General features: G+C 36.2%; 1 protein-coding gene across 3 annotated transcripts in view; it reads left to right on the plus strand.

Moving 5' to 3' along the window:
* The window catches only part of PHKB (phosphorylase kinase, beta), a 309,713-nt gene that overhangs the window by 103,529 nt on the left and 185,642 nt on the right, over window positions 1-20,542 (plus strand). For all 3 annotated transcript variants that reach the window (XM_006872568.1, XM_006872567.1, XM_006872569.1), the window contains 2 exons: window positions 303-418; window positions 12,130-12,193. In XM_006872568.1, the coding sequence (XP_006872630.1) occupies window positions 303-418; window positions 12,130-12,193 (180 nt within the window). The remainder of the gene's footprint in view (window positions 1-302; window positions 419-12,129; window positions 12,194-20,542) is intronic.

Here is a 20,542-nt window from a genome sequence, read left to right on the forward strand (position 1 = left end):
TCCAGTGACAGTATTCTATTAGGCTCTTACTTTTGTCTGTATATTAAAAACACCAGCTATAGAAGGTATATTTAGTAAATGATACTCACAAAAATGTTAACACACTACAAAATATGGTTGTGCCAAATATGAGAGGCCTTCAAAAAGTTTGTGGAAAATTAAAATGAAATAACAGAATTTTTCCAAAAATTTCTTCAATTCCTTTCTTATAATATAGAAATTCAGTGGTATATAGTTGTCCTCATCAATATGTAAGCATCTGTTATTCCTTTTATATTTACCTTTTATTTCCTTTCTTTCAGGTCACTTTCATTCAAAACCTTGTGTTCTGTGTAGAAAGAGTTTACCGAGTGCCTGACTTTGGTGTTTGGGAAAGAGGAAGCAAATATAATAATGGAAGTACTGAACTACATTCAAGGTAATTTGCTGATTTCTGAGTGTTTTTTGTTTTGTTTTTTCAATTAATTGAATGTATGGAATTTAAAAATGAATAGAAATTAAAGCATTGGATTGGAACTATAGTTTCTTTGTAATTTTCAACTTTTTTATATAACACAAATGAAATGCCTTTAAATTAAATAAAAGAAACATCTCTCTGTGTCCATAAACTTATACAAAAAGTGAACAGAGAATCTTCCCCCACTTCCCAATATGTCAGTACACTCATATCAGCCTTCATCAGTAATCGATGGCATGACCTTTCTATGCATTCAAGTTATTTTCTTTACCTTTTGGAAATGGTGTTATTCGAAATGTCAAGTACATTAAAATTTCCAAATACCAGCTGTGTGCATTGTAAAACTTGTCTTTCATGTTATAGGGGTGATTTTGATCCCAATCACAGATTCTTTATGTTAAACTTAACATTTAGTGTCATCTGTAAGGATTATTGTCAGCATCTTCAGTTGTGGTATAGTGGGTTTGAAGAAGCAATGATACATGGTGATTAATGTTTGTACTTTAGGAGATTCCTTTATTCTTTAGGGTAAAGGAAGTAGTGCTAATTGACTGAAAGTATTCCTCAATTAGGATTGAATCCTTTTTGTATGCTTGAAATTGGGGATCAGGTTGAAGGTAGCAAAAATAAAAATAGATAACTCAAATGTTCTTCCTCCATAAAAACAAAAAACCCTGACAAAAATTGTTAGAATAGAACTTTTCAAAACTCTGGAAACTACTAAAAGGCTTATCAGAACCAAGTTGAAAGATTTACAGTAAACCAAGTTGAATAATGCTTGTTCAAAGAGCAAAAAGGTGACTGAAACCAAGCCAATGGACTTTGTGATATTTAAGTCATTCACTGGACTGCTGACCACAAGGTCAGTGGTTCAAACCCAACATCCACTACTTGGAAATCCCATACGTGGTCACTATGAGTCAGAATTGCCTTGACTATACTTAACAACAAGGATAATAGCAAAAACCCATTACTCTTTTCCCATCTTGATGGCAGTCTTGAAGATCCATTGTAGGTTCTTTGTGTCAGAATGAATTGGGGTCCTTTGTTTTGAAATGTCTGGTGGCTTTTTGAAGGACTGGCATAAAGAGCCCTCATTTATTTCACTTTACTCAGAGAAATGGTTATGGAGAGTGCATTCCTCAATAAGATTTAAAAGCAAGTGATCTAGCAGTTTCAGCCTGGGAGAAAGGCTCTGAGATAGTTCAGATAATTGTTGTTGTTAAATGCCATTGACTTGGTTCCAACTCATAGTGACCACGTAAAGGGTTCCCAAGGTGAGGTTGGTGGATTTGAACTGCTGATCTTGTGGCTAGCAATGTAGTGCTTATCCTTCAACTTTCTACCAGGACTTCAGTTAAAATAATACTGTTGTTAGGTACCATCTAATCAGTTCCAAGTCATAGTGACCTTATGTACAACAGAAAAAAACATTTGTGTGGCTACCAACCTCACAATCATTATGTTTTGGTCCATTGCTTCCTCCTCTTACTGGGCATCTTGCTCTTTTTTGCTGACCTTCCGGTTTACCAGGCATGGTGTCCTTATTCAGGGAGTGGTCCCTCCTGATAATGTATCTGAAGTATAAGAGAGTAAGTCTGGCCTTCCTAACTTCCAAGAAGCATTCTAACTGTACTGTTTCCAACACAGATTTGTTTGTTCTTCTGGCTGTCCATGGTACTTTAATATTCAGCTCCAACATCTTAACTCAAATGCATCAACTCTTCTATTATCATCCTTACTTATAGTCCAACTTTCACATGTATATGAAGCTATTGAAAATACCATGGCTTGGGGAGAAGTGCATTTTAGTCCTCAAACTGACTTTGCTCTTAAATACTTTGCAGATGTTTTGTGAAGCAAATTTGCCTAAAGCAATACATTGCTTGATTTCTTGACTGCTGCTTCCATGAATATTGATAGTGGATCCAAACAAAATGAATTCTTTGACAACTTCAGTCTTTTCTCCATTTATCAGAAAACTTTATGGTGTTCAGTTCTACTCTGAAACACAAAGGGCTGCCATGAGTCAGAATTGATTCTATGGCAACTCTTAGGTTTTTGTTTTGTTTTGTTTTTTATCCAATACTTGCTATAAATATTCACACTTCAGTTTCCGTTTTGATTCTTCCTTTATCTTATTCTGTGTATTGGTTCTATGTAAACTTTCTTAGATGGAGGCTCATAGAACAGAAAACAGTTATATCAGCAGTTTCATCTTTTATTTTGGTGTTCTCTAGGGCCTCATCCAGAGTGACCATCTGGGTATATTATGCTCCTTCCTCCCTTTGCAAAACTTGGCACATCTCTTCTCCCTTATGTGCTGCACATATGAAGATACTCTCTGTAATTAAACCCCTGTCCTCAGCACCCACCATACTGTTCTGAGGTCTGAGGCTTCTTTTACATCCACACTTAGTGCTCCTTTTATAATACAGTTCAGTAGCCCTGTAAGCATGTAGAATACTTTTTATTTAGCCCAGGAATAGATCATTGTTGTATTTTGTGAAGGAGAAAACAAATTTTTTAAACTTTTGGGAATTTTCGCTTTAAAATCATGTAATGCAGGTGTCTCTCAATTTGTTATAGTATGGTGATGTGTGTGCTGCTGTGATACTTGAAGCTATGCTGCCATTGTTTCACATATCAACAGGGTTACCCATGGTAGACAGATTTCTATACAACTTCCAGATCAAGAATAGTTTAAGAAAAAGGAATATGTGGTCCTTTTCTGAGGGATTATCCCCTGAAAGCCTTATGAGTATCAGAGAAACATTTTCTAATATAGTGCCAGAAGGTGGTCCCCTCATGTTGGAAGGCACTTAAAATATGACTGAGGAAAAGCTGCCTCTTCAAAGTGGAGTGGACCTTAATGATGTGGATGGAGCAGAGCTTTTGGGTCATTCATTTGCTGATCAAGCATGATTGAAATGATTAAAAAAAAAAAATCTGCAAACATTCATTAATAATACATTATTTCATGGAATTTATGAAATTTAATTGTAGAAATATTCTTCAAACAATTGAATGCATAAAGTTCACTATCATAGGCATTATTGAGCCAAAATGGACAGGTATTGGCCATTTTCAGTTAGGCAGTAATAATGGTTTACTATGCTGGGAATGAAAAACTGAAGAGGAATGTTACTGAATTGTTATTTAAAGAGCCTTTAAAGATCTATGATAAGGAACAATGCTGTCTGTGATAGAATAATATCTACATGCCTACAAGAAAGACTAGTGAATGCAATTATTATTCAAACTTGTGCACCAACCACCAAAGTCAGTGATGAAGAAATTAAAGAATTCTACCAGTTTCTTCAGTCAGAAATTGTTCAAACATGATCAAAATTAATTGATAGTTACTGATTATTGGAATATCAATGCTGAAAGTAACAAGAAGATGCTGATAGTTGAAAATTACATAATAGAAATGATGCTAGATATTGCATGATGGAATTTTGCAAGACCAGTGACTCAATTACAAATACCTTTTTTCAACAACATAAACCATGACTATACAATTGAAAATCACTGGATGGAATACACAGGAATCAAATTAAGTACATCGATGGGACGAGACGATAGAGAAGCTCAATATCATCAGCCAAAACAAGGCCAGGGGCTAACTGGAAGAGACCATCAGCTACTGATATGCAAGTTCAGGCTGAAGCTGAAGAATATTAAAACAAGTTCACGAGAGCCAAAATACGACCTTGAGTATATCCCACCTGAATTTAAAAACTTTCTCAAGAACAAATTGGATACATTGAACACTAATGACTGATGACCAGAGGAGTTGTGAGATGACACCACAAACATCATACATGAAGAAAGCAAAAAGCCATTACTGCATCAGGAAAGAAAGAAAAGACCAAAGTGAATGTTAGAAGAAACTGTGAAACTTGCTCTTGAACAATGAGTAGCTAAAACTCCTGGAAGAAATAAAGTACAAGAGCTGAACAGAAAATTTGAAAGGACAGTGGAGAAAATAAAGTATTACAGTGGAATTTGCAAAATGCTGGAGTTAAAAATCCCAAAGAAAAGAATATACACAGCATTTCTCAAGCTAAAAGAACTGAGGGGAAAAATTCAAATGTCAGGTTGCAATATTGAAGGATTCTATGGGCAAATGGAGTCCTGGTGTGGTGCTGTGGGTTAGTGTACCAGACTACAAAGACGTTTGAACTGCAAGGTTGGCAGTTCAAGCTCACTAGCTGCTCCTCAGAAACCCTATACAGGGTTGCTATGGGTCGGAATCGACTTGATGGCACTTAACAACAACAACAAATAGGCAAAATATTGAGCAAAAATTTTGCATAAAGGCATACACAAAACTGAACAAGGCTTACACAGTTTGAAAGAAGGGCTAAACAAACACAAAAAAATGCTAAACAATGCCAAGTTCAGCTAATCAAAGCGAAAGAAGGGTAACCAAACCCAGAGAAGGCCCACACAAAGCTGAACAAGGCCTAAAAACAAAACGGATATGCAAAGCTGGAAAGACCTACACAGAGAGAGCCAAAGAAGTGCTAAACAAAATCAAATAAGGGCTAAACAAACCGGAAAAAAGGATACACAAATCTGAAGAAGCATTAAAAAAGCACACACACAAACACACACACACAAAAAAACCCTGCTAAACAGAGCTAAAGAAGGCTTACACATGGAAACCATGGAAGGCCTACACAAAGTTGAAGGAAGCCTATACTAAGCTGAAGAAGGCCTACAAAAAGCCAAAGAATTAAACCAACCCCTCAAAAATGCTAAACAAAGCTGAAGAAGGGCTTAAAAAAAGTTAAAGCAAAATGAAAAAAAAGCTGAAAAGTGTTACGCAAAGCCGAAGAAGGCCTACACAAAGCTGAAGAATAGCAAAACAAAGCCAAAGATGGACTTAAAAAAAAAAAAAAAAAAGGAATAAACAAAGCCAAACAAGGGATGAACAAATTGATGTAGGTTAAAGAAACCCCAAGAAGGACTAAACAAAAGAAAAGCTACAAAAAGCTGAACATTGCTCTGCAAAGCCAAAGAAGGCCTACACAGAGTCAAAGGTCTACACAATGGTAAAGACCTACACAGCGCCAAAATAGGGCTAAACAAACACGGAAAATGCTAAACAAAGCCAAAGAAAGACTAAAAAAGCCAAAAATGGCTAAATAAAGCCAAAGAAGGATAAACAAACCTGAAGAAGACCTACACAAAGCTGAAGAAAACATAAAAAAGGCTAAAAGAAGGCCTTCATTTAGCCCTTCTTAAGCTTTGTCTAGACTGTCATCAGCTTTGCATAGCCTTTTTGGCTTTATTTAGCCTTTTGGCTTTGCTTACTCTTCTGCTTTGGTTAGCTCTTTTTCAGCTTTGTGTAGTCTGAAGAAGGGTACACAAACTCAAAGAAGGGTTATAAAACAAACAAACAAACAGCTAAACAAATCCAAAAACGTGTAAACAAGTTGGATCAAGATCCTAAAGCATTTCTTGAAAGAATTGTAACCAGTGATAAAATATGACTTTACCAATACAATCCTGAAGACAAAGCGCAATCAATGACTACCAAGAGATGGAAGTGACCCAAAGCAAAAAAGCAAAGGTCACGGCAACAAGTTTTTTGGGATGCTCCAGGTGTTTTCTTTGTTGACTTTCTAGAGAGCCAAAGCATCATGTTGTTGTTGTGTGCCTTGAAGTCAGTTCCAACTCATAGCGACCCTGTACAGGGTTTCCAAGGTTATAAATCTTTATGGGAGCAGAAAGCCTCATCTGTCTCCCGCGGAACAGCTGGTAGTTTCGAACTGCTGACCTTGCAATTCACAGCCCGATTTGTAACCACTATGCTACCAAAGCATCATAGCATCTAGTTGTTGTGAGAGTGTTTTATGGATGTTAGCCAAAGCTTTAGTAGAAAAACTCCTGGGAAAGCTTCACCAGACAATCCTTTATCATGATGATGCTCCAGCCATTCCTCTCATCAAAGGAGGACACTGAGAAATCATTAGTCATTTACCTTAAGTTCCTGATAGGTGCCTGAAGACTTTTTTTCCCTAAGCTTAAATGTTTAAAGGGCACTCAATTTTCTTCAGTTAAAAATGTAGAAAAAGCATGGTTAAACTCCCAAGACCCTCAGTTCTTAAGGATGAGCTAAAGGGTATCCATCACTTAAAAAATGCCTTGACCTTAATAGAACTTATGTTGAGAAACCAAGTTTATATATTTTTAATTTTTATCTTTTAATTGCATTTTTAAGAGAATTTTTTGAAGTCCTCTTATATATCCAAGTAGTTTTCTCAGCTTTTCCAAGTTTAATTTATATATTAATTTCTTCTCATACTCATTTCTATTAAGGAAATTCTTATTCCGTGGTATTATATTTAAACTTGTATCTCTTTGCTTTGGTTACTAGAGGTGACTTTGCTTTAAATTTCAACCCTAAATTTAAATATGTTGACTATTGTTGTTTTTGTTGTTGAGTGCCATCTAACATGTTCCAACTCATAGTGACCCTGTATAGGGTTTCCAAGGTAAGTCTGAACCACGGACTTTGTGGTTCAAAACAGCCTTGCAGTCCAGTGCTTATCGTACAGTGCCATACCAGGACTCCAGGCTATTGGGATGCAAAAAAGAAAGGTGTACTTAATCATTTTATAATATGAACACACTGTCAAAATTGGAAAAACATGTTTTTAAGCATTTAAGCAAACATTTACATTTAACAAAATAATTTCCTTTTTTATTTTGATAAATTTTGTGTTTTGTGATATACAAAATACTGAAGAAGCAAAGAGAATGGAAGTTTGATTTTTCAGTTTTTTATGTTATTGGTGGTATTTTGCAATTTTGTGTTCTGTCCTCTTGACCTTTACAGCAAAGAAAGTCATCACTAAAAGACCTGATAATTAATCATTACAGCACAGCTTTACTCAGTTTAAGATACTTGTAGTGATAATTTGTTCTGTATATTACTTATTTATGTAATGTAAGTAGTCTACTTTAGTCATTTTTGATGTTCCAGTCATTGAACTATGTATGATACAAGCTACTGTCCATTGCATTCTTCATTTTATATACTTCATGTTATGTATTTTTATGCCATACTGAAAAATGAGTATCCATTAAAAGCATAGTACTGTAAAGTCCTTGGTCTTTCAGAATGTATAACTCATGGAATTAAACTTTACTGTTAATGATCAATGGATTGTGAATTTAGTTATGGCTAAATTCATGCCTGCCAGTTAGTTTTGTGAATTTCATGGAGGATATAAATGACTTAGTTTAAACCTGTCATTTTTTTCTAGGAATGCTTTCATTTGTGCAACAAATCATTCTAATACAAACTATATCCAAGCAGATCTCATTTTATTTTAGACTTCTTAAAAATATGAACAGGCCAAAATAATTTTGAGAGTTTCTGGTGTCGTTAAGGTATTTTAAATTTTTACTATGTACTCTATTTGTTACTAAAATGTAAGATAATATAAGGAGTTTCTAGTTTGCTGATTCTAAAGGTTAAAATAATGAATAAATAATAAATTAATGTATTTGTGAACTTCAATAAATTAAAAAATATTATATTCCATTTTGTTTCAGCTGTCATTTATTTATATATTTACCATCTGGGGGGTAAGAGTAAGGACTCCTGGTGTGATGCTATAGGACCAGCACTAGACTACATACCACAAGGTCAGCAGTTCCTCAGATATCCTATATAGGGTCACTATGAGTTGAAACTGACTTGACAGCTCTTAACAACAACAATAGCAACAGGATTAAGGGGTTTGTGTGGCACTATAGGATAAGCATTGGACTGATAACCAAAAGGTCAGCAGTTCAAACCCACCAGATGCTCCTTAGAAACCCTATACAACATCGCTATAAGTTGGAACTAGCTTGACAGCACTTAAACAACAGCAACAGGATTTTGTTTAATGTTATGTTTAGGACTAGTGTTAGTGTTAGATTTTTTTCTGTTTATTGTTGTTAGGTGCTGATTCATATCAATCTATGTACAACAGAACAAAACACTGCCCAGTCCTGCACCATTCTCACAATTGTGGCTGCACTTGAACTCATCACTACTGCCACTTGCCAATTCATCTCATTGGGGGTCTTCCTATAGTTTGCTGACCCTCCGCTTTACTCAGCATGATGTCCTTCTCCAGGGACTGGTCCCTCCTAATAATGTGTCTGAAGTATGAGAGACAAAATCTTGCCATCTTATCTTACAGGGAGTATTCTGGTTGCATTTTTTCCAATGCAGATTTGTTTTTCTGACAGTCCATAGCCTTGTTTGGGTTGATGATAGGAACTTTTCCACTACCTCTTCCCACATATGTACTCTATTTTATTTCTGTTTATTCCATCTGGTGAGGTCCATGTGCATTGTTGTCTTTTGTGTTGTTTAAAAAAGGTGTTTGCAATGAGTATGTCATTGGTTTTACAAAATTGTATCCTGCAACTTCCAGCATCACTTCTATCACCAAGGCCATACTCCTGATGCTTATTCTTTGTTTCCAACCTTTGCATTCCAATCACCAGCAGTTATCAATACATCTTGATTGTATGTTTGATCAATTCATACTGAGGAATTTGATAGAATTCTTCAATTTCATCATCATAGGCTTTAATAGTTGGTTTGTAAATTTGAATAATAGTGGTGTTAACTGGTCTTCTTTGTAGGCATATGGATATTATCCTATCATAGACAGCATTATAGTTAAAGATAGATCTTAACATATTCTTTTTTTTTTTTTTATGTCATTTAGTGTTAATTAAATTAAATGGCCACCTATGGGTAGTGACTAAGCCCTGAACAGTAAAGTTCTACCTGCCTGTAGACATCTGGCCTGGGATACCCCTCTGGGCTCTCAGTATGTCCAAAATTGAACTACTAATAATGCATTGGATAAAAACTAGACTTCTAACTGCTAGGTTGGTCATTCAAACCCACCAGCTGCTTCTAGGAAACCCTATACAGGGTTGCTATGAGTCAGAACCGACCCAATGGCACTTAACAACAATACCACCAAACAAAATGAATATCTGCTTTCGTTCTTTCTTTACGAGTTGATAGCACCAACAGTCATGTAGCTATCCAAACTTTAAACTTCTACAATTTTCCTTTTCTATCATCCTCCACAACTATGTGGTTACCAAATATGGTCTATTTACTTTCCTGTGCTTATTTTGATATTTTCCCCATTCTTTTGGAACACCTTTGGAATAGACACATATATGGATCTTTCTCAGTTGCTTGGTCAAGTAGCTGTAATCCAAATTTCTTGACATAGACAAGTGAGTGCTTTCAGGCTGCATCAGTTTGTTGAAACATTTCAGTTGGTATTCCCTAAATTTCTGAACCCTTGATTTTTGCTAATGCCTTCAGTGCAGCTTGGACTTCTTCCTTCAATACCATCAGTTCTTGATCATATACTGTCTCCTGAAACGGTTGAATGCCAACAAATTCTTTTTGGTACAGTAACTCTATGTATATTACTTCCTTCTTATTTTGATGCTTCTTGTATCATTCAACATTTTGCCCATAGAACCCTTCAGTATTGTACATTGAGGCTTGAATTTTTTATTCAGTTCTTTCAGCTTGAGAAATGCTAAGCAGGTTCTTTGATTTTGGTTTTATAACTCCAGGTCTTTGCACATGTCATCTATAATGATTGACTTTGTCTTCTCAAGCTGCCCTTTTGAAATTTCTGTTTAGCTCTTTACTTCTTCATTTCTTCCATTTGCTTTAAGTACTCAACACTTAAGAGCAAGTTTTAAGAGTGTCTTCTGACATCCACTTTGGTTTTTCCTTTCTTTCCTGTCTTTTTAGTGACCTTTTGCTTTATTCATGTATGTTGTTCTTTATGTCATCACACAATTTCTCTGGTCTTTGGTCATTAGTGTCTAATGCATCAGATCTGTTCATGACATGGTCTCTAATCAGGTGGGATATAATCCAAGGTCATATTTTGAATGCTTTGTGTGTGTGTGTTTTAAGAGTTTACTGTGAATTGAGTGATAGTTACATGGGAGAACATCAGTTTACACTCCTTATTCCATTGTAATGATTATGATCTCCTCCATGCTGCATCATCATTCAATCATTCAATAGTATTTGCTTCTGTTCCCTCTATTGTTGTTGTTTTGGATGTACACAAAAACACTCAGGTATATATAGTCATTTAACAACCAAAGGGCACATTCTGCAAGCCTGCCTCCTAGCCTTCAGCACACAGCTTTTCTCTTTCCATGAGTCTAGAGTCTTCAGCTGCTCTATCTCTCCATGTCCTCATCTTTTCCACCATTTCTAGTGTCACTGCTTCTCTGGATAGGGTCCCTCATTCTGCTTGTGCTCTTCTCCCTTGATGTTCCTAGGGTCCTCTGTTCCCGCACTATAAGATTAACTGCACCCCTGCTTTTGTTACAAAACTTCTACCTTTACAGTTGTGACAGTCACAATTAGTCATGATAACAGTTACTCACTATTGAATCATAAGAATCTTATCCCCACCACTTTTCACCAGACCCATCTAGACAAGATGAAAACTATTCAGTGGGGATTCTACATTCCCCGCACACTCTGAAACTAAACTCCCTCTTGAAAACTTGTAAGTCAGCCACTTTGTGCCTTTATAGCCCTCTCCCCTCCCCATTTTAGGTAGCGAATGTCTAAGTTGTCTGTCCCTCTCAACCCAGTATGCATTGATACTTGATGTGAAGACTCCTCCTCTGTCAGTTGATATTTTGAGCAACGACATCCATAAGTATAGGTCAACTTCATTAAATTGTAGCAATTTACCCTTGTTTCCTTTATCAAAAAAAATTTTTTTTTTTATCTTCCTGTAGTCAGTACTTAACACCACCATTGTGTGTGAAAGACTCCTGGCGTGGTTCTGTAGGATCAGCAGTGAGCTTCTAACTACACATTGCATGTGGAATTTGGAAGTGTGAACGAGTAGAACTGGTAGAAAAATGTTGTTATTTTTGCTGTCAAGTTGGTTCCGATTTATAACGACCCTGTATAGGGTTTCCAAGGAGCGGTTGGTGAGCTTGAACTACCAACCTTGTTGTTCAAACAGCTGCAGTTCAGTACGTTAACCCACAGCCCCACACCAGTACACATTTTCTGACAAGGAGAAGTATACAGCCACAAATGAGGAGTATGATGATCAGTCATTCTGCAAGTGTAAAAGAATGCATGTTTTATTAGACCCCAGGCACAGATCATTTGGAAAGCATATTAATTCATGCTCCATAGCAAGTGTCTGATATACAAGATCTTTTTTTTTTCTAAAGATTCAGAATTGACATAAAATCTGAAGTAATGATGCCTGACCCGGTAATCACTGTGCACATATCATCATCCTATACCTTTCTGTAAAGTTCACCTTTTGTTTTTTCTCTTTACTTAGTGAATATAAATGATAATGGAATTGAAACAACTCCCATTAAGTATATGACACTTAGTCCCGAGCAAGATGATCCTAGAAATATTCTACCCAGAGGTTTATTGACTATGAAAAAGAAAAATTTTAAACAGTAGAAGTCACTAGGAAGTCTCTTAGACGTTATTCACTTTACAGAAGTTGTTGTGTTAATAAATTTATTTGTGACTGTTCATCAGATAATGGTTCTTATTTTGTAGTCAGATACATCACAGTAACTACATATTTCTATTTCTCCTTTAGCTCTGTTGGCTTAGCAAAAGCAGCTCTAGAAGCAATTAATGGATTCAACCTTTTTGGCAATCAGGTAAAACAACAATAACAGCAACAAAACCCCACTTTGTTTATTTATTTAATTTCTTTGGCCTTAACTTTGGCCACTCGTGAACGAAGTTCTTACCTTGTTATTAGAGAATATCTGATATTCCCATAGCAGTTTATGGTTGGTAAAGAATTCTTAGGTTCTTTGCCCAATAATGTTCTTTCCTCAAGTCCCTTGCTTCTTTTTTTCATTTTAAATATTTCTGGACATCGGTTCTCATGTTGGTTTTTATTTAATGTATAACTTTTACAGATGGGAGTGTCTATAATGTGTACAAAAATTTGTAAGTTTTCATCCTATCTTTAGCCTGCAAACCACAAGGTCGGCAGTTCAGACACACCAGCTGCTCCTTGGAAACTCTATACAGGGTCGCTATGAGTCGGAACCAACTCTATAGCGCTTAATAACAGCAGCAGATATAATCAAGTATCTACAATCTTATTCTTCCTGAGAATAAAAGTTTTGCCTTAAATATTCATAAGATCTTTTAGCCCATTTCTACACCAAAATAAACTAAATTAGCCATGTCACTGTGGGATTGAGCTGTGAATGGAAAGGAATAAAATGTACAAATATAAGATACTCCTCTGGATGAAGAAGTAGGAATTTTTGTAAAGATTCCTAAGATAGCAAAGAAATTCAAAATTTCCAAGCAAAACTATAATTTAGTCCCATACTATTGAAATGCTAAGTCAGTTGAGATACATGTTAGGAAATGATGTGAACATGCAAAGAAGTGACTCTTTTTTTTTCCTGGCAGTTAACATGTTGTATCCCTCAAATCTTGGATTTTAAAAAGTTTCAAATACTCCCATTTCTTTTCCCCTCCCTATGTACACAAAATTCCTTCTCCTTTTGCCCCAACTTTCTCTAGAAGATGGGCTCTGGTTATATCCAAGACATGACATACAAACCAGACATGAAAGGGAAGAGGAGAGCCATGCTTCTTTTTGGATGCTAAATGGGTGACTCTGGGTCACCTACTTCCCACACTCCTCTTCTTCTCTCAAAACCTCTGACTAGAAAACTGGAGGGACAAGAATCTTAGGGATTTAGGAGTATATGATCCTATTGCAAATTGTGAGTATCAGTATGATGTCACACTTCTCCATATCTGATTCCTTAGTCATTTTGTTGTCAGCATTTCTCTTTCTAGAAAAGTCATTATAGCTCATGGAAATCCCACATGTATCTGCAGTATTTTCCTTTTTTATTTCATACCTGCCTCACTCTTGATACACCCAAATATGCTTAAATACGCACACATACATTTATACATGCATGCATGCATGCACACATATGAGGGTGAGTTAACAAGTGTGGCTATAAAATCATAGAAATCTCTGTTTAAAAAAATGTAAAAATATGTAGTTCCATCGAAGTCTGTGTACTTCTGAATGCAGCGTTTATTTCTCTCTAACCCTTTCCCAAAGAAGTCTGTGGTCTTCTATTTATACCAGGTCAACACAGATGTTTTGGCATCCTCAAGGAATTTAAATCATGTTCCTTTTTAAATGTTCTTTGAGTTTTGAGAACAAAAAGAAATCTGAAGGGATAGTATCAGGACTGTAGGGTGGATGAGGTGAAATTTCCCAATGAAATTCTCATAGTGAATTCCTGCTACTCTTGAAGAATAAGCAGGTACATTGTCATGATGGAAAAAATTCCACATTGTACCACTCATGGCCTTTTCTTCCTAATAAGCCTCTCTGATCATTCTGTATCCTTGGCGAAAATCTATCAAGATTATAATTTTGGAATCCTTAAAACAGTCACCATAACCTTCTGAGTTGACCTTTCTACTTTGAATTTATCTGGCCCAGTGGATCCCCTCAGAAGCTGTTATTTAGAGTGCACCTTTCTTTTTAAGTTACCCATGTGAGACTAAGACAAGTGTATTACTGAAAGAACTTGTCTGAAGCCATCCACTGATTTCAGAGATGTGTTTAAACATGTGCATCTATGAACTGGAATAGTAGCAATGTGTTTTTTGTTTTTTTTTAATTTACTCTTTGTATATACATATGTTTGAGGAACACAATGGCTCCCTATGATAAGCACTAGACTGTGAACTGCATGGTCAATTGTTCAATCCCACCAGCCACTCCTCGGGAGAAAGATGAGGCTTTCTGCTATCACTAAGATTTAAAGCCTCAGAAACCCTATACAGGGTGGCTTGAGTCACCATCAACTCAATGGCAGTTAACAACAACAACATACATGTCTTTAAGGATCCCTGGTAGCATAGTGGGTTATGAGTTGGGCTGTTAATTGCAAGATCAGCAGTTCAAACCTACCAGCCGTTCCATGGGCAAAAGATGAGGCTCTCTGCTTCCGTAAAGATTTACAGCCTCCAAAACCCTATATGGGTTTCAGTGAGTCGGATCCAGCTTGATGACACACAGCTGTGTCACCACAATACATGACTTTAGCTGTAGAAGGGTGATGTGACATAAAGGAATGGTATCAGGTGATTTAGGGTCACTGTTTCTGCTGTACTCCTACCAGTGAACTCTGAATATGGCTCTATAAGTCTCGACTTTCTGATCTGAAAACCAGAGGTCAATAATAGGACCTGACTCAGAAGTTCTTATGTCAGTAAGCACATCAGTTCGCATCATGTTTGGCAAAAAGGAAAACCCTCAGCAAACGTTCTCTCTAGTTATTATTGCTGTTGTTGTTATGTACTGTCAGGTCGATTCCAACTCATAGCAACACTGTCTAGGGTTTGAATGTCAACCTTGTGGTTCACAGTCCAGTGCTGATCCTACAGTGCCACACCAGGAGTGCAGCTGTTATTATTAAGTACTGATAATTCAAATGAGAAATTCATGAGACATAGGGAAGTCATAGACTAAGCCACCATGGAAAGATACTAAGTAGCCTCATGCCTGCTTTCCATGGCATTTCAGATAGGTTGCTTAGTGAAGCTGGATGTGTCTAGTAGGGGTCAGTTCAGTCAATTCTTTTTTACAATTGTGCCACCTCCTTTGAAGTACCTGAGTATTAGGGTGTATTGTTTCCATATTTGTAACACACTCCTTATACCCACATATATACCCATACACAAGTATTCACTGAATGTTTTCCTAATTCTATCTGTTATTCAGGGCTCTGTCCTAGGCCTGCTTTTCTGAGGAAGCTTTCGTAGAGTACTCAATCAAAACTTTGAAGGCGCTGAAATCCTTTATTAGGAGTTCTAATTCTGAGTTATATATGTACTACCAGTCTTGTACCTGAGCCAAAGTTTTTCAACCTTGCCTATACATCGAAATCATTTGGGAAAATAAACACACACACAGATGTCTGGGATCTGCTTGCTCCTAGTGATTCTGATTTAATTAGTCTAGGTAGAGACTTTGACAAGAAGATTTTCAAAACTCCCCAAGATTATAATATGCAGCCAAAGATGAAAATAACTTGTCTACGCTCAGTTAACTCTTGATCTTGTATAGTTCATGTTTGTTTCATGAGCTATGTATCAAATGCTTGCTGAGGTGACTTCCCCTTGTTTATTTTAGATAGAAATACATGTAAAGAAAGTCTTACTCCTTTAGACACACATGTTGAAAATAAGCCTCTCCATTTTTTTCAGAATAGTATGCCCTAGTTTTACAAAATTTCAGAATGCCCTAGTTTTACAAAATTCCTCTCATCTTTGTTTCTGGTGTGGAGAATTGCAGAAACCTAACATTGAAAAAGTAAAATTTCCACTTCTTAACAGCAGTTAAATAAAAAGTGTGCCTGCTAAACAGTACCACATTTAAAAATGCATATAATCTTTTTCAGTGTTTAATCTCTTATAATCTATATGTTTAAAAGAGCTGTGGTCTAATTAAAAGCTGGTAATTAGGAAAAGGATTGACCTTAACAAAGAAATGCTCTCTCTACATGAAAAGGCAAAGAAAACTTCTGGATACAAGAGAAAATTTCTGATCAATGAGTGTTCTCAGTTATTTCAAAAGACTCAATATAGTGTTTTGGAAGTCATTATCCTATATGTATATCTTTAAATAAATCTCAAGCTTTCTGAAAGTGAATCTTCTCACTGGTGAGAGGTCACAGAGCTACAGGTCTTTAGAGCCAAAAGAGCCTCTCTCTCAAAATTAATGGCCAGATAGCTGGGATTCCTTTTCTCAGCTCAGAGAGCTAATGAAGAGAAGAACTAGGAATTAACCAAAGCTTTAATTAATGAATCTGGAAGATCAAATATTAGCACTATGTATCTCAGATCTTGGGTGTTTTCTACTTGTAGGGGAAAGGAACTGTTACTTCTTTGAAAGATCTAAAGCTGTCCACTGCTTAATATTACTGAGCTACTGAAGGCAGAACCCACTTTACAAATAGTGTCAAAAGCCTTCCCTTTTGCCCTTTTGTGTTTCAGTGTATGAGACTCAGATGTTCCTTTTATTTTTATGGGAAATTGCTGGATAGAACATGCTTTTAGCTTTGGTTATTATTTTACTTTCCTTCACATTCTCTCTCTCTTTTTTAAAAGCCACACTTTCATTATTATTCAAGAAGAAACCCATTTAGTCATAAATTATTTTACTTGGAGTCACTATCTTTCGAAAATGTGATAAAATGGTCTGATTTGTCCATTATTAGTTTATAACAGTGGTTCATTTGGGGCAGACTCACGTTTTAAAATGTACTCCTGTAACGCTGGCACATAACCACCACCACCTGTAACGCTCAGTATCAGGAATCTTATGTTTCCTTATGGTCTCAAATATGTTCTGAATAATATAGTTACAAATATAGTTACACATTTTAATAATGTATAAATAAGAATTGATGATTAAATTGACAGTTCAAACCCACCAGCCATTCCTCAGAAACCTTATACAGGGTCACTATGAATCAAAACTGACTTAATAGAACTTAACAATAACAGCATTAATATTTAAATAGTAAATGTAGACTTCATTAAGCAACAGTTTTACGATCTCTGCTGTGTTTTTTGAGACCCTGAAAATAGTTTTAAAGGTTCTTTAATTGTGTATATGCAGAATAATCTGTAAAGAAGAGAATCTTGGCTTTGTGAGGAAGGGCTGCTAGAAGCCACTTTGGATTCAGTAGGTAAAAACTGGGTATTTGTACAGGGGAATTTCCTTCAATGAATATCCTTTATGGAAGAAGAATGCCACTCTCCAGATTCTGCCACAAAAAGGGGACAGAGCAACCTCATGCCGAACTAGGGAAGAAAATCTAGTCATAGTTTGTGGAGTAGTTATACTTCCAGAAGAATATAAAAGACCATGAACGATAGATAAACACTGATCAGTCTCAGAGTTCATTAGGTTAGACTTAAAATGTGATTACTGAGGGAAAGAAAGAATCAGGTAATCATTTCACTTTGAACTGGGTTAAATGATATCAGTAATGCCTGATGGCACTGTTAGCCACAAAGACCACCTCAGATTGTGTTTGTTTTGAGGCCATTGGAGATGAATAGAGTTCAGTGCAGCCCTTCCCTGCCATTAGAGCTCAAGTCCCCATGACAGTAGTCATGGAGAATCTAAGTATCTTAAACAGTCCATTTACTTGGACAAAAGCAATCATGAAAACTCAGTTTGGGAGTAAAGTTTGAACTGTCAGTATATGTGGCAGAGCTGTGATGTATTCAGGAAGTGAAAGATGAAAATAACAGATCTAAAGTTCATAATATACTCTTGAGTGACATACTTACAGTCATTACATCCTCTCATATTCTTGCCTTTAATTGTGAACATCAAAATACTGACAACTGAGTTGAGACCAGACTCTGAAAGGTGATGACTAGAGAGATTGCTCATGTTATGTAAAAGTGTTCAAAGCAATGCAGTTCATATCTAGCTTCCTTTGAAATTTACAGGCCTAAAATTAATGTGTCTGATGATTTAAAGTAGGTGATAATTAATTTGATGAGTTTTTAAAAAACTCATTTCTGAATTGGGGAATATCTGCCCAAGACTATGGGTGAATTTTATCTTGTGATAATCTGAGTTATAGTGCCTGAGTTCTTGTTAGGTTCTGTCTAGTTATTTCTGACTCATAGTGATGCTGTATAGTGTGTCTGAGGCTGTAAATCTTTGCCAGAGTGGAAAGTCTCATCTTTCTCTTGCAGAGCAGTGGTGGGCTCAAACTGCCAACCTTGTGGTTTGCAATCTAATGCTTAATCTTACAGAGAAAACATGCACCCCATAGTGCCCAAAACATGGTATATTTTTGAAAGAAGTCAACCAGACAGCATAGCTAATGAACCTTTGATCTCTCTAGTACTATGAGACTTCCCTCCACCCCACCCCCGCCCCTTGGAACATGTTTTTCTTAGAGGCTGGCTTTCAAAAACTGAGACTTTGATGAATTTAGATAATTCCCTAGCCACCCTTCTTTCTCCTATTTCCCTAATTGCTCTCTGTTTTGTTTTCAGGTGTTAGTTTTCCACTTCTAACCTCAAAGAAACTTGCCAAATAGATCCAAACTATTCTTCACCTTCTTTATGAAATATCCAACCTTCCTATTTTGTGTTTCCTCTATTAACTCTAGCGGCTTATCATTTTATTCTTATATCTAAGCCATCATGTACTGCCATGTTCATTTTTTTTTTTAATAATCATATTGTTCAGAACAATATATCACATGGGTCAGCTATTTGAGAAGTTAGTTTCAATCCTGTTTGACTTCCTCAAAACAAAAAAGCATAATACTCTAGCCAGTGGCATCACTACATAAAGCTTTGTTGACAAAGTAGAGATAGGAAGTCAAGACTCTCATATAATGGAAAAGATAGTTTAGCATTAATCTGGTTGCAGAGAGACAGGCTCACTGATTCCCCATTCATTTTATTGCACTTCTCAGAGTCAGAAAAGATAAAAATGGAGTTTTGAATGAGGAATCATACTGTTTTTTTGTTTTTGTTTTTGTTTTAAGATAATATTTAGGTATGACCATTGGTTAACAGGAAAAATATCTATTTAGTGAGTCTGATAATTTGGATGTAGGGTTTCAAACTAGGTGATTTAGTTTCAGGATGAATTCGTTTTTGAAGTAACAGAATTGGAGCAAAATTTATAAGGTAATATTAACGCAACATGAAATTTATTATGGTTCATTTCTTTCTTTTCCCACATACATTGTAATGGAAGAAGTCTTTGTATTCCCATTTAATTCTGTTTGTTTTTAATTTTTTATTGTGAATTGAGTGAAGGTTTACAGACAAGATCATCAGCTTTACATTCAACAAATCATATACTTTGTTTCATCTCAGTGATTGCATTCCCCTCTATGCAGCAACAGTTACCCACTTCCTGTTCTTCCCATTTCCATTCCACCACCTTCCCATCCCATCTTAACTTTGTCCTTAGATAAACGTTGTCCTTTTGATTTTGAATGATGACCATTCCATAGTGAGCATACCTTACCTCATAAATTTATCTTCTGTTTGGCTGAAAAATGGGTCACAAGAATGAGTTCCTTTCCAGACTTGATGGGTGGTCAAAAGCCATAGTCTGAGGTTCCTCCAGTCTCTTTCTGACCAATAAGCCTAGATTATTGTTGTTGTTGCTGTGGGGGGGGGGGGGGGGGGGAGATTGTTTTTGTTTTGTTTTAATAATTTTGACTTCTGCATATTCTGCCACTCTTATCTGGGACCTTCTAATGTGATCCCTTTCAGAGTGGTTGGTAGTGGCAGCCAGGCACCATCTAGTTCTTCTGGTCTCAGAGTCATGGAGACTGGTGTTCCTGTGTTTCATTAGTCCATTGAACAAATTGATTCCAAACATCTTGAATTCTCATTACTCTTCTTTCTTATGCACATGGAGAAACCAATAGTTGCACCTTAGATGGCTGCTAACAAATTCTTTGTTTTAAAAATATCCCACTTAACAAAAAAAGTCAAAGGATAAAGCCATGTATAATTATAGCTTTACTGTTAAATGTAGAATTTTAACTTCGTTAGACCAACTGACATTTTCTGTTGCACCTGACTTTTTTTATTTGTTTTTTCACTCCAACTTGAAAGATGTATTTTTTAGTGTGTAAGATTGTATATAACCTAGTGGTTAAAGCATGGGGTTTTCACTTTTTGATAAAACAGGGATAATAGTGTCTACATAGGAGTTCTGGTGTGGTACTGCAGGATAATGCACTAGACTGCCAGGTTGGTTTAAATTGCAGGGTCAGTGGTTCAGATATACCATCTGCTCCTCATAAACCCTAGAGAGGGTCGTTTTGAGTTGGAAACAACTTAACAGCACTTAACAAATTAACAACAGAGGTTAAATGGTATAATCTCTGTGAAGCATGAAGCTTAGTGCTGACACAATGAACACTGTTATTGTTGTTAAATGT

The sequence above is a fragment of the Chrysochloris asiatica genome, unplaced genomic scaffold (genome assembly GCF_000296735.1).
Source record: "Chrysochloris asiatica unplaced genomic scaffold, ChrAsi1.0 scaffold00204, whole genome shotgun sequence".
NCBI lineage: Eukaryota > Metazoa > Chordata > Mammalia > Afrosoricida > Chrysochloridae > Chrysochloris > Chrysochloris asiatica.